This window comes from Ovis aries, chromosome 11 (genome assembly GCF_016772045.2).
Source record: "Ovis aries strain OAR_USU_Benz2616 breed Rambouillet chromosome 11, ARS-UI_Ramb_v3.0, whole genome shotgun sequence".
Lineage (NCBI taxonomy): Eukaryota > Metazoa > Chordata > Mammalia > Artiodactyla > Bovidae > Ovis > Ovis aries.
This window is the reverse complement of record NC_056064.1, coordinates 23590087-23605355: the sequence shown is the minus strand read 5'-3', so window position 1 is coordinate 23605355 and position 15269 is coordinate 23590087. Positions and strand designations below refer to the sequence as shown.

The 15269-nt window shown below is 51.8% G+C and overlaps 1 protein-coding gene across 10 annotated transcripts in view; it reads right to left on the bottom strand.

Annotated features, from left to right (window-relative positions):
* The window catches only part of RAP1GAP2 (RAP1 GTPase activating protein 2), a 201350-nt gene that overhangs the window by 140774 nt on the left and 45307 nt on the right, over positions 1 to 15269 (bottom strand). For 2 of the 10 annotated variants that reach the window (XM_060395323.1, XM_042255517.2), the window contains exon 1: positions 3135 to 3275. The exons of the other annotated variants lie outside the window; for them this stretch is intronic. In XM_060395323.1, the coding sequence (XP_060251306.1) occupies positions 3135 to 3241 (107 nt within the window). In that variant the 5' untranslated portion in view covers positions 3242 to 3275. Of the gene's footprint in view, positions 1 to 3134; positions 3276 to 15269 lie in introns of those variants that run through there. 10 annotated transcript variants of the gene reach the window in all.

Genomic DNA, 15269 nt, shown 5'->3' with positions numbered 1-15269 from the left:
GCTAGAATTCCTGGAAGATGGTAGGAAAGAAGCAGGACCTCCATGTTGTCCCAAAACTCCCACAGAGCCATCAGAGCAGTCTGGTGAGCCCCACTCCCATTTCTCCAGGAGGCAAACTGAGGCTGCAGCTTCTGGTATAGTTCTCAGGACCTACCAAGAGTGCCTGGAAGTCTGCTTCCGCGCCCGTACGGATTACCGATGTTGTAACCACTCTGCCTGGCATACCTCCCTCCCCCTCCCAAACAATATTTCCAAGTGGCCTGGGGAGGGCAGGAAGACGAAGGACCACTGGCCCATTACTACAAGACACACAGTACGTTCCATCCCTCATGGCCAACAGCCAGGAGTATTATCTGCACAGGCCTGTCAATTAGAGGTGCTGGGAAGATCGATGGGTGAATCAAGCCTTCTGGGATGGATGACAAGGGGACCTGAATCTGACCTGACCCTGTGACGAGATGGGGGAGGAAGGAGGAACTCGGCAAATTTCACACTCAGCATGGAGCTTAGGAAGTGCTTAAGAGAGGCTGGCAGCTGCAGCCTGCTCCAGGGCCCCCACGGCCAGTGCCTGCAGAGCAAGGGTCAATCGTGTGCACTGATTTCAGACACTCAGAGACAAAGAAACTCCAGATAACAAACAGCAAAGGAAGTAAAGGTCGTTAAGCACGAGCATGAAAGCAAGCCCTCTCTCTCCTTGGCAGGTTAAATCCATGGCCAGAGCCATCAGCATGGCAGGAGCAACAGAGAACAGGACAAAGGCAGAGGCTGGGAGGGTCACCACTGTCTGCCTGCATTGCAGGGAAGAGCACAGAACATCCAGGAGGAAACACAAGAACCAGGAGCCTGGGGCATCCTCACCTGGGCCAGTCCCTTCCTGTTCCCTGTCCAAGTCCTGCCCTGTGTCTCACTGCAGCCCCCAACCCCACACTCTCTCTGCTCAGGCCCACACCCACCTGGCTGCCTTCTCAGTCCACGCACAGCTGGTCTGGACCACTGGTGGGGCTGTCACCACCTGCCATCTTACCGTGGTTTCCAGGACACAGGCGCAGAGAGAGAATGGGAGCAATCTGCTCAAATCCCTCATCCTCATGCAGTACTTCCTACCTATCAGATGCATCATGACCCACATCATCTCCCTTGAGCCTTGTATGCCTTTTGTGGGGATGCAGAAACTGAGGCTCAGAGAGATGAAGGGTCATGTCACAGTCAAGAGAGGAGGGGGGACTAGAGCTTCTAGTCCTCTGTGCAGAGCCTCTGCCACACTGGCACGGTCAACACTCAGAGACAGGAGCTGTTCTCAACTAGCTGCCTTTCCATGGAGCATGCCTCCCTTCTCATCCCTCAAAACAGGTCCAGGTTGTCTTGGAACAGCCACCCAGTATCTTTCTGACTGTAAAGGGCTGGCTTGCTCATCTCCCTGTACGTATAAAATGCCGAAGAGCAGGGAATGGATGAGAATCAAAGTCTAGGGGAGAATGGGGCCCAGACCTGGAGCCCTGAGCTCCCGAGTCCCGCTGGCAGCATTTTCTGCTAGACAAGTGCGTCCTGAGCATCATTCATTCCTAGATCACCTGCAGAATTTGTGCTATGTTCTACACCATCTGTACTATTTCTACTAAATAGACTTATTCTTGTGACTTGAGTCGACTAATTTGAAGTGATGCTTCATATCACCACTGCAAGACAGAACATCAGTACCACTGGGCATAGCCAGGAGAGAATCCTAAAAATAAACCCTGCAAAAACAACCTAAGTTGCAGGCAAGCACTGTTCCCCCATTTAAAGGCCCTGAGCCAGAGGTCTGCTCTCTCTTTGTTATAAGTGGGAGATTAGCAAGTGTCTAAAAGGTGTTAAAGTCAGACTAGCACCAACCTGAAACTTGCCCCTTGAAGAAATCACAAGGATTAGCAGAGAACTGAAAAGGGAAGAACTTTCTTACTAGGTGACTCAATGCTATTTCATGCTTAACCACCTTCAGTTACTTCACTGGAGAGTCAACCCGGACTGTGGGAAACATTGAATTACATTATAGGAAAGGGGACAAGAGGGACAGAAGACAGCCGGACTGTAGGGGGCAACCCATGCCAGTTGCTCCAAGTGCTCCAGTTCACTGCCCACCACCTCCCCCAGGCACACCCAACTTCTGGGTGAGCCCAGGGGCCGCCAGTCACCACCCAGGTATTCTCTGGCTCCATTGTCCTTGTCTGAGCCCTTGATCAACGTAGAATGCAACACTAACTCTGAACGTCTCTGGAAATTAGAATACAGCAGGGCCACCAGAGCCTGCCCCAAACCCCCACCACATCTCTGCGGACAGTCAACTCTGATGAGCCCCAGTTGCTGGCAGACTTTGGGCTCATGTACCCTATAGAGGACAGAGGCTCGGCCAGCCTGTATGGCCGGTTCCCTGGGGTGTTGTGGGTCCAGGGAGCTGCCTCCAAAGCTCCTTTGCCCATCCCAAACCCCACATCTCTCACCCCCACAGGTCCTCCAGCCTATCTCTGAAACAGCCTGGAAAACGATTTTCAACATCCAGGAGCAAACCCAAGAATGGTGAAAGAGAAACCCAAAGACAGAGAGACACGGAGGCGGGGGTGGAGGTGATAGACAACCTCCAAACTTGCTCCTGGCCTGCCGGCATCGCGCACGAAGCTAGCAGATCCCAACCTGGCCGGCCCCTCGCGGGCTCAGCCAAGTTGCAGAGAAGCAAATGGCATCTCCAGCGCACTGGGCCACTCGGGTCGGGGCCTGAGCCAGGGACGGTCGCCCGGGTCGAATCAATGGTACCCGCGCTGCAGGCTTTGGGAAGGACGCCGTGCTAGGCAAATTCGAGGAGTGGGGGTGAAGGACTTGGTGCCCCTCTGTGGGGGATGGAGTCCGAAGGGTCCTCCCGGCCGCCCTCACCCACCGTCCCCCTAACCCCCGATTCAGCCAATGCCCTGCCTGGGCTTTTTCCCATAACAGCCAGTGTCCGGGGCTATGCTCCGAACTCGCTCCCCCGACGGCGCCCGGAGTGGAGGCTTTCTCCCATCCAGCTCGGAGCCAAATGCTCTCTTGCAAAAGTCCACCCCAAAGAAAACGGGGATTGAGCCCGAAAGCGGCGGGAAGAGGGAGGTGGCGCCGCCAGGCGTTACCTTTTCTCTTTACTCTGCTTTCGGGATTTGTGCAGGAGTCCGATGAGCACCACGGCGGCGCGGATCCCAGCCTTTCGGCAATGCATCCTGCCCGCCGGCTGGGACATGGCGAGGCCGCCGGCGGTGCCCGGCCGCGCCCTCGCCCGCCCGCCGCGCGCCCCCGCCGGCCCGGCTCCGCGCGCTCCGCGACGCCCGCGCCCGGGTCCCCGGCCGCTCGCCTCGCATGGGCCCCGCCCCGCCTAGGTGCACCCCGGGGGTCAGGTGACCGGGCGCTCACTTCCCGGCGACCTTCAGCGTCTCCTCGGGGCCCGCCGGGCGGCCGGTGCCCGCTCCCCCAGCGCCGGCATTTCCAAGGCTCGCTCGGGGCGCGGCCCGGACGGGCGGCTCCGGGACTCCGGCTCCGACGCGCCGCCCGCGCCCCGGACGCCGCCCCGGCCCCGCCTCTCGGGCCCCGGCCCGGGGCGCCCCGGGTGCGGGCGTAAGGGCGGCCCGGCCGCCCCGGAGGGACGGCGAGCGGCTAGCGCCCAGCGCTCGCGGGGCTCGGCGCCGGCGTTCGCTCTATGCCCGCGCCCTGGCCCCTTCCCGTCCTGCCGGGCGGCCGGGCCCCGGGGCTCCCTGCCTCTCCTCGGTCCCCTCCTCTGCGCTCCGCGTCGCCCGCCCCCGCTGGCCCGGCCCCGGGCTCCCTCCCCAGGCAAAGGCGGCTGACGCGCTCTCCCAGCCCGGCCCGCCGGGATACTTCTCCGATGCTGTCACTCTCTTTAAAACAGAGGGAGAAAAAACAGGCACCGAGAGGAAACCGCGCGTCCTCGGTCCAAGCGAAACTGCCTCCGCGCGCGGGCACCGCCGCGGGCCTCCCCCGCCCGAGCCAGGCTGCCGGGCGGAGGGAAGTGCATCCCGCGCCCAGCGCGCGGAGCCCGCCCTCCCGGGCCGGGGCTCCCTGGCGCTTTGACTCGACTGGATGCTAACTCTCACCTTTCCCCAAATCTGGGAAGGGCTCGTCGTGCTGGGGCTGGAGGGATCTACTACAGAGTCAGCGTCTATGTGGGCTGGGCTCAGTCCCCCCGGTTAACATTTATTCTCCCGGCCCTGGGAGTTTGACACAACATAGGGACCAAGATCGATTTCCCGGCTGCTACACCCGCACCTCGCGTCCCAGGTTGCCAGGGAGATGCAAGTTGAGGGAGGGGGGACCCTATTGCACCAGCACCAGCACCAGCCGCATGCACCCTGCCTGCATTCTTCCCACACCGCGTCCATGCTTCATCTTCCCTTCAGAACGCAAAGGGAAGGTCATGCCAGGCCGTGGGAAAAGGGCTCTGGCCAGGTCCCTACTGCGGGGCGCAAGGTGCTCCTAAGCCCCACTCATTCACTTCCATTTGCTGCCAGGAAGCCTCACCCACTCTCAGCGCCCCAACTCCCCCCACCCCCTGCCTAACTACTGGCTCGGCTTTTCCTCCCACCACCCCCAGGGAGGGGAATGGGAGAGAGCTGGAGGGAATTAAAACAAGCCAATTAGTCCATCTTGGGAAACAGCCCTGTTGGGGCCAAAGAGGTCCCACAGGCAATTTGCCTTGTTTTGTTTTGTTTTTTTTTTTTTTAATACAGTCTGCTGTTCAAGCAGAGAAAAGCCAGATGGGAAAGGGACCTTGCTGGAGAGGGGACCCGGGTGGTGAATGGTTCAAGGGCCTGTGGCCTCAACCCCACCTCTCCAGTGGGTGCAGCTTCTTGCTGGCATTGGAATGGGGATAGGGCAGGGAACATCAGAGGGATGCCAAATTGTGCCTAGGTTATTTATGAAGCATCCATTAGCAATGGCCTCAGCCCCCCTGAGCCTGGCTGGGTGGTGGGAGATCACAGATATAGCCATGGCCATCTATTTATAGCCAGAAAACAGTGCCCCAGGCCCCACCCCTGGGACTGCAGCAAGGCGGGCTGCAAGGACTACACAAGTTAAGTGACCTGAGAATCAGTCTGGAAGAAGGATGGGGAAATGAGTGCGTCCTCAGTGGGCAAAGGGGCAGAGCCCCAGCACTAGAGCCCAAGGCTTCTCCAGCCTTTGCCATTCACAGAACCTCTCCATAGCCAGGAGGGTGCTGGGAGCACTGGCCGAAGGTCTAGGCCAGCATGGGATGTATTTTATCCACACACAGGGGCAGAGTACATCTCAGTGCAAAAACTGACCCCCTCCCAGGTGGGTGAATATGAATGGCTCCCACCTGCACCCCACTGCCTGGGAGGTATTTTAGGTCAAGTGCATCAGTGGGAAACAGGACACTGGGATGAAAGTGAAAAATCTTTCCACCGAGGAGGTAACTCTATTCATTGCCATTCTGGGGTTCCAGGCCCTCTCAACTCATCTATTCCAGCCCCAGTGTGGCTGAAAATACAAGGTTGTCCCCATAAGACCTGATCTGATTCCTAGTGCCCTAAGATGTAGACGTTTCCTGGGGATGGAGAGTTCTACCTTTTGCCCACACCCCACACAGGAAACACCGAAACATTTGAAAACATCAAATCCATCAACAGCAGAGAAGGTAGTGGCCATTTGCTAGATGGGCCCATTCCATCCACAATTGTGAAGCAACTAGGATGCATCCAGCTTTGTGCAAGAGACTAGGGTAAGAGAAAGTTAAGACCATCCTTGCTAAAATAAACAGGGCTAACACACATGCAACCACAAAGCCACCCCATTCCCAGCTGGTTTATCCACTGTGACCCAGCCACTGTTCCCCCAAAATCAGGCCATTCACATGCCACCTTCACAGTTTTTTGTCTTAATACCATACTACTCAGTCATTTACTTATTATTTTGCTTTAAGTCCACTCATTTCTTAACTAATTTTAAAAGAAAACATCATTACCACCCTAAAAGTGAGAATCTCTTATCACTTGTCATTCATCCCATAAAAACAAATACATATTTATTAAATCCTGGCTCAATACCGTTGCCTGTGAAGGTTTGGCACCTGAAGTACCTTCGTTAAAAGACAAGCATTAGAAGTTAGCTACACACTTGTGGGAAATGAAGACACTGTCCTTGAAGAAATCACAGTTTGAAAGAGAATCAAAAGGGAACAATTTTTCAGATAGGTGACTCAAAGGTCCTCCAGGGCCACATCCATGGGGCACTTTGGGGTGGCCCCAGAAGGCTGGACGCCTCCAGACTACAGGGAATGAGGTCAGTGAGGACAGAAGTGGTCAGAGTAGGGGTCTCCTCCCAGATCCCAAGTCATTCAGCAGCAGTTTATCTGTAGAGGTGTCCCAGCTCGCAGGACCTCCAAGGTCTGTTCCAGCCCTCCCCTCTTTCCAGTCCACAGTCCCTGAGAACAAAGTGCCAGGCAGCTGCCAATCTGGGTCTCTGCCCCCAATCCAAGGAAACCCAAAGGCTGCGGGGGGTGGGGGGGTGGGGGGGCGGTTCGGAGTTGGGGGGGGCTGGGTGGGAGCTGGAGATGAGGAGGGGATGGGGGAGTTAATCATGAACAGAGGGCAGACAGCTGCACAGCCCCATTCCTAAGGGGCCAGTGGGGTGAGGCAGACAGACACGCATGCTTGGTCCTGAAGAAAAGAGCCTTCTGTGCCCGGGAAGCCGCTCCAGGAGACACATCCGTGTGAAACCAGGACTCAGCCCGGCTGCCAGCGCCCAGGTCTGAGAGCCCAAAGCAAGCGCTCCCTCCGCGCCCCACCCCCACCTCCACTACTCTCCAAAAGGATCGTAGCCCTTCTTGGCTAGGATCGTGGGTAGATGCGGGGCAACCGGGGCTGCGGAGCCACACGGGGTGGGGCCTTTTACGAAAACCAGCTATTTTTAGATGTCTTGCTTGTCCCCTTCTGCAGAGGACAGTGTGCCCAGCCATCACACCAACTTTGGAGCAATTCAAGAGTTAAAACCTTACAATATTAGATTTGCTCAGGACGGGTCAGCACCCCTCACGCTCTTATGCCTTTGAGGATACACTCACACACACACCAGCTCCAGCTCAGAGAAATCACTCAGAAGCCCCCCCCCCCCCCAACCCCACCCGCATGTCTCCTCTCGGCAGAGCACTCACACCTGGGCTTGCAGTGAACCAGACTGACATTCATTCGTGGCAGGTACGTCAGCGCCCCCTGCTGGACAACGTTACTATTGCGTCTTTGGGACATCACCAAATGAGCAGAAGAGGAGGGGGGAGGAGGGGCGGAGAGGAAGGGGAGAGGGAAAGGGGAGGGAAGGGAAAGACTGGGAAGGTCATTTGAGGTGGGGAAGCAGTTTCTATTTTGAAAGGAGGGAGAGAGATGCAAGAGAGATCTTCGCCAACACGTTGACTCTCCTCCCAGCTCCTAACCTCCCCTCTCTCAGAACTCACAACCAGCCCCCCAAAGGGGTCCATCCCACAACAGGGTCCTTCGGTAACAGCAACAGGCCATACCCAGGCTGGGCACAGGAGCCAAGTTTGGGAACCGCAGCTCAGCCTACCTCCCCGGAGCCACACACATCCTACCGAACAGAGGATCTGCCGAGAAACTGGCTCAGATTCTGGAAACGGATCTCAGTGATTTGTATGGCATTTCCAAGCTCTAGGCAAAGGAAACCAAGCCCGAGGAAGCCCACATATCCCACTCAGCGGCAGGCATCCGGCCCTTGGGCCACACACCATTTGGTATCCAGAGCCTGCAATGGACAACGTCCATCAGAACTTTGCTGATTTCCTGTTCAGGAATTACAAAAGGGGGGTGGGGCGGTAGGCGGAAGAAGAAAGGAGTTTTTCATCTTTTTCTTGGGTTCCTGAAGGTATTTAAAATACTTCTTTCTGGTTTATTTGTGGAATTCTTTTAAGAGTGATCCTGGAACCCAGTTTGTTTATTTATGTGGTTGTGTTAGGTCTTAGGCACTCTGCGTGGGCTCTGTTGTGGCAGGGGTTCATAGTTGCCCTGTGGCATGTGAGATCTTAGCTCCCTGGCCAGGGATCGAACAGGGCTGGTTGTGAGTTCTGAGAGAGGGGAGGTTAGGAGCTGGGAGGAGAGTCAACGTGTTGGCGAAGATATCTCTTGCATCTCTCTCTGTCCCCTGCGCTGGAAGGTGGACTCTCAACCACTGGACCACCAGGGACGCCCCCATTTATGGCATTTTGAATCGATGAATCTAAGCATGTCTATAGCATGACTATAATTTTTCCCACAGTAGAAACATTCAAAAGGATTCTTCCATGTGTGAAATTCCTGATGAACAGAAAGACGTAGATTTTGCATGGAGGCTGCCCGGGGTCATTCCGGAGAACTGGGAGCAGATGAGGTGGAGGGCGGGTGGCCTGCAGCACAGTCATCTCACACCCAGGGTCCCCAGTCAGTCCCCACCTCACTGCTTAGCAAATCCTGCCAACCCTTGCTACCAATGGAACCACTTCCAACGCTAGGTTTTCTGGGCTGAGTGGAAAAGTGAGGAAAGCTGTCTTTCCATAATATTAGCAACATTGCTTAGCAACAACTTTCAAAGCAAGAACCGGCAGAAAACCGGTTCTCCAAAAACCTATTCTGTCTGGCTCTACAAAGAACACAGTGGTTTCTTATACATGCATTATTTACATACTGTTCTGTATAGTCAGTAATGCCTTCTGTGTCTGGCTTCCTCTGGAGAGGACGTACTACACCTAAGTGAGAATTCCAGACAACAGAGCTTTGAGTAGCAAAACTTTTCTTTGCTTGCTTGCTTGCTTTTACTGTAGTGACCTTGGCTAGAAATTTCTGTAAGACGTCTTACATATTTTTGCCCACTTCAAATGCAGGTTTAACAGAATCTTTTCTGGGTGACTCAGAGCCATCATTATCAATATCACCCACTGTACTTGAGCTAAAACTGTTATGAACAACAGGTCATTGAGAGGAGGACCCATTTGTTTCTAGACTTAATGTCTTCAATCAGCTGTGATGGAAAGATACCACAGTGAGGGAATAAAACTGAAAGATCCTGCAGTTAGACAAACCAGAGCTCAAATCTTGATTTCAGCTTTTACTGTCTTTGTGGCTGTGGGCTAGAAATTTGACCTCTCTGAGCCTCAGTTTGATCATCTATAAAGTGGGAATAACAACAGTGTGTTGCTCCTAGGGTTCTTCCAAGGATCCAGTGAACATATGTGGTTCACATAAAGACTTCTGTGAAAATGTTCATGGTGGTTTTATTCCAAATAGACAGTCCAGGGACCTGCCTGGTGGTCCAGTGGTTTGACCATGCTCTCACTGCCAAGGGCCAGGTTCTATCCCTGACAGAGGAATTAAGATCCCGCAAGCCACAAGGCATGGTCCAAAAAAAGAAAAAGTTCTTAGTAGGGGGAAACGGTTAATAGTGTTTATCTCTAGAATTATGATGATTTTTATTGTTGTCTTTGCATTTTCTTCTATTTACAAATATAACTACATGTTAGTTTTAGTAAGTTAACAGATGGATGTTATAATCAGTTAGAGGAGAAAGCATGAAAAGCACTTCACAGGTGCTCTTCAAGTGACCTTTATCACTGTGCTATTTTGAGTCATGGCTCATTGTGACTGCTCCCTGGGAAACCAAATACAAATGTTGTTGTTTAGTCACTCAGCTGTGTCCAACTCTTTTGCGACCCCTTGGACTAGGGCCTGCCAGGCTGCTCTGTCCATGGGACTTCCCAGGTAAGAATATTGGAATGGGTTGCCATTTCCTTCTCCAGAGGATCTTCCCGACCCAGGGATCGAACCAGCATCTCCTGCTTGGCAGGCAGATTCTTTTACCACTGAGTCACCTGGGAAGTCCTAAACACAGGTGTACCTGGAAGATACGGCAGGTTCAGTTCCAGACCGGTGCAATAAAGCAAGTATCACAAGAAAATGATCTGTACCAATTTTTTGTTTCCTCCAGTGCATATAAAAGTTTTTTACACCATACGGTAGTCTAAGTGTGCAGTAGCATTGTGTCTAAAAAAAAGTGCACATACTTTAATTAAAAATCACTTTATTGCTAAAAAATGCTATCATCTGACAACGCAAGTTTGCCACAAACTTTCATTTTTTTAATAAAATGCAATATCTAAGAAACGCAAGAAAGCAAAGTGCAGTAAAATGAGGTTGACTTGTAACCGAGCTTGTCAAAAATGAGGGCAAGCATCATGGGTACCAGCAAGCAGGTGAGTATTCACTTAACAGACACACAGATCTTACACATCCCGAACAGAATACGATGAGGCCGCCAAGATGGCTGTTCTTGTGCTCTCTGTACATCCCCTGCTCAACCAGCCCCTGCTTCCCCTACACCCTACTCGTATGACTGACCTTCCTAACAGTAAACACCTATATACACGTCCTTGGCCCCAGCAAATGATTGTACAATAGCTTATCAAAGGGGGTGATGGGCGTGCTCCTCTGCCGGTTTCCCTGGTAACTGATGAGCCAACCAGACATCACTTCCCCCTCTCACTGCCATCCTGCCCTGCACTCATCTGCCTCACACAGGGAGGTGTCACTCCAGGACCTTGCTCCAAACATGTAGGATCCCCTTGTCTGTTAAACTATCTATGTCTGTCTCGCTGACTCTAGGCTCCTTCTTCCATCTCAAGGCTGGGCAAGTACAAGGCTTGTAGGCCTGTGGGGTACAGTCCAACAGTGTATGTGTGTGTGTGTGTGTGTGTGTGTGTACCAAGCAGAACATGAAGATCACATCGTGTAGACTGCAGATCACACACAAGCCTGGTCAACCAGAAAATTCATAGGTTGTGGCCCCACTGACCCGTTTCCTTATAGATTCTATTTTTCTTGTTGTCTTGTTGTCTCATCTCCTGCTTCCGTGGGTCCTGGAAGAACTCTGGGTTGGATACTCCTTTCTAGAGGGAAACTGCCCCTATGGACTACTGTAATCAAACGGTTTCTACCTAACCCCAACTGGAGTTTGCTTCACAAGGGCCTCTGGACACTAATGCATTAATGTGTTAACTGCTGTTTCCTACTGTGACTTTAAGTCCCATTAGCCTTAAAGACAGACACAAAGCTTATCTTCCATGTAGACACATTCCCTGAGCTTCGCGCAGCTGGGGACTAAGCCTTGAGCCTCCTGGTGAGCGGCTGAGTCTGCAGTTTGCAAATTTTTCTGCTTTCTGGGGCCTTTCTGCTCTTTCCATCAGGAAAGTTCTTCCAGCTGTCTAGCCTGCATCACTCCTGCTGTACTAAGCTCTTCTGGTGAATAACTCCCTCCATCCTGAGGGAGCACCCCAGTTAGTGCCCACTATCTTACCCCTCCTCCAAGTCCCAAAGCAGCTGCAGAAACTGCACCAGCCATTTCCCTTTCTCCCCAAGGCTCCAAATTTCCATCCATTTCCCCCCCTGCCCTTCCCCCCTCAGTCAGTCATGAGGCTGCGTGGGTCACAGCTAATAACTAAACGACCAAAGTTTCTTCCTTATTTTCTTCTTCTTAATGCATGAGAGCAGGTTCAAGGTTACGAGGAGCTGGGCTCAGTGGCCAGCTGTATGTGAACACCATCCATCAAACCTGTCATGCAAAGGACATGTAAGAGGATGCTGTAAGGCTGTCTCCAGGCAAGACAGGCAGTGACCTTCATGAGGGTCCCTTCTTGGAGAACCTGGAGCAGAAACAATCAACCCATCCAGACTGTGAGGCAGTGGGATGTGTGGGAATTAGGGTAGGAGGAGCAACTGGCAGTGTAATCCCCAATGATCCAGCGTGGAAATTAACCTCATCAGCTATTGATCTGTCCCACATGTCCCCTCCCCAGTGGCCAAGGCCTTCCTTGACCACTCACCTGGAGCACCTGAAGCCCTTAGCTTCTCTGCACCTAGCCCTTGGTTTGTTTCCTTTGCAGCACTTATTCTAACTTGACGAGGGGTTTTGAGGAGGTTTTACTGCTTTGTCTGTTGGCTGGTTTTTTGGTCTCTTTGCCCCAGTGGACTGTAAACTCCATAAGGGCAGACACGGTACCTATCTTATATGCCATCACCTCCTCCTCTTTATCCTGCACCCAGAATACCATCTGAAATACTCTAACCCTCAATAAATATTGTTGGAAGTGAGGAAGGAGAGGAGGAGGAAAGAAAGTGAGGGGCAACTCCCACTAGGAGGACCATGTTCCTGGAGTCAAGCTGGACTGGCCGGAGGGGAGGGCAGAGCATTGTTGGCCCAGAGATGGAGACCCACTCTCTGCCTTCTCATGGGTGCAAAAATTCAGGTAATGTGGCTAAAAGGATAAGAGGATGGGGGTTCTCAGGTGGTGCAGTGGTAAAGAACCCACCTCCCAATGCAAGAGACACAGGTTCAATCCTTGGGTCGGGAAGATTCCCTGGAGAAGGGAATGGCAACCCACTCCAGTATTCTTGCCTGGGAAATCCCCTGGACAGAGGAATCTAGCAGGCTACAGTCCATAGAGGTCACAAAGAGGCAGACACAACTGAGCAACTAAACACCAACAACTCCTACGCTGAAAGCCCCACTCCAGGTGGCACAGCTCATGAGTCTGGCAAGGAGAAACCTCAAAGCAATGGGTCCAACTCCAAGGTCTCTGAGTCCCCTCGACGGTTAGCCCTACAGAGGAGGGTGTTAGTATCCTTCTCATGTTTATAGACGAGCGGAGGAACTTGTCTAGGGCCAACCCTGGACAGACTCAGTCCGACTCTGGGGCCTACACTTGAGTGACAGGTAGGGGTCGGGCAAGGGCAGGACTTGCTCCCCTTGAAGCACAAGAATCACCTTGAGGGGTGATAAACACCTCCCCCCAGTGCAGCATTTGACAGGTACAAGCACATCCGCAGCTTTTATTCCCCTGGGTGCCCACAGCTCTATACGGAAGGAACATTAATATCATCCCCATTTGCTAGGTGAGTTAACTGAGACCCAGAGAGGTTAACTCTTCTGTCCAGGATTACGCAGCTCCTAAGAAGCAGTGCCGAGACCCAGACACAAGTGGTCTCCATAGTTACTGACTCCCACAAAACCCAAAATGAAAAGGATGTGACCCAAAGGGATTAGGAAATGATGCAGTCAATCAGAGGCTCACCACGCTTGTCGGCAGGCCAAGGGAGGCCGACTTTTCTGCCTGCTTATCACCTAGGCCCCTTGTTTTGGTTGACAGGCCCTGATTTTCCCTTGGGCAGTGCCCTGACACCACTGCTGGCTTCTGTGGTTCAGACGGGGCTGTCCCTTTCCAAGTTCTAGAGTGGGCATGTGGTCCAGGCATGGCCAATCAACATATTCTATTCATCAGGTCAAGGTGACTGCTTCAGGGATGGGCATATAAACCGAGCCGGTGCAAACATGTGAAAACCTGAATTTTTGTTGGCACCATAAAAAGAAACTTACTTTTCCTCGGGATGTCCAAAGTCAGTGGCTGTCTTATGGGAGGAGAATGACGTAAGTGACGTGAATGCAAAGGAAAGCAGAGACAAGAGACAGGGACAGGGTGACGGTGTTGTCTGACCCACGTGGTCCAGCCAGTCCTGAAGCCATTTTCTTAGATCAGTTATTCCCTCAGGAGTCTTCTTTTTTCCTCTCTCTCTTCTTAAACTAGTATGAGTTAGAGTTCTGTCACTAGCAAACTAGTTAAAATTAACATATGAGCTCTCTACCCAGTGGGGGAGAACACCCATGAAGGAACAAAATAATAGCTTTACACAAGTAAAAAAAGCACATAAGTCCTTCATCCAAGGGGACCATCCCCCAAAACGGGCCACAGGACAGTCTTTCCAGGAGGAGCCCCTGGGAACACCTGGCTGCACCAGCGCAGCCCACGAACGACAGGCTTGGCGATAATCATCCGAAGCCTACTCAAGGGGAAGGCAGGAAGGCTTAAATCTGAACCTGAAGATAAAACAGGAGTTTCTCCCTTCATCCTCACTGTCAGCATGTGGGTCACTCCTTTTGTCTTTCTTCAGTAAAATCAAACCTTATTCAAAGAAAACACTGGGAAAAAAATTCAGACAAATCTAAAAAAGTGGGACAGGGCTGGGGTGGGGGCGGGAGGCTCATACATACATACATATATATGTGTCATGTATGTACATATAGAATTACGGCTGAATTCCTTTGTTGTATGGCAGAAACCAACGCAATGTTATAAATCAATTGTCCTCCAATTAAAAATAAACTTAAAAAAATAAAATGTGAGATATTCTACAAGACAACTTTGCTAGGTCTGTTGTTCCACATTTAAAAAGACTAAACAGATGCGATAACCAAGTACAAAGAGTGACGGTTAATAATAAAGCAAAAATGTTAGTCACTCGGTCATGTTCGACTCTTTTGTGACCCCATGGACTGTAGCCCACCAAGCTCCTCTGTCCCTGGAATTCTCCAAGCAAGAATACTGCAGTGGGTTGCCATTCCTTTCTCCCGGGGCTCTTCCCAACCCAGGGATCGAACCCGGGTATCCTGCATTGCAGGCAGACTCTTTACTGTCTGAGCCACCAGGGAAGCCCATTAATAATAAGTCAATAACATAATCTAATATACAATCCACATTTCAACTTGGGGAACATTTGGAAATGGACTGTATATTAAGTTATGCTGGTAAATTAACATTCATTGTCTTACATGTGATCATAGTATTGTGGTTACATCAGAAAATGATATTATTTGGGAGAGACACCTGCTGAAGAATTTGCATATGAAGTATTATGACGTCTGCCACTTACTTTCTGTTTTACTCTCGTTCTACAGAGAAAGCAAGAACAGCTGTGCAAATATCCATAAGTGGTGAATCTGGGTGAATACAGCTGCTCAATGCACAATCCTTCTCATCTTTGCATAGGCTGATAATTTTCAATACAAAAAGTTGATAAAAGGGACTTCCCCGGTGGTCCAGTGACTGAGGCTCTGTGCTTCCAATGCAGGAGGCCTGGGTTCGATCCTTGATCAGGGAACTAGATCCCACATGCTACACACCACTAAAGATCCTTCACGCCACAACAAAGATAGAAGATCCCATATTAGACCAGACACAGCCAAATAAATAAACAAAAATATTTTTTAAAAGTTGAAAAAAACCACATCACCCTTGCCAATACTTGTCCTTAAATTTGCACACATATGCGTATGAGTGCAGGGAGCATGCCTGTACACATGTGCACAAAAGAGATGGGTGTGCAAAGAGCAATGGGCCTGAGTCAGCAGAACCAACTGCTGCGCAGATCTGC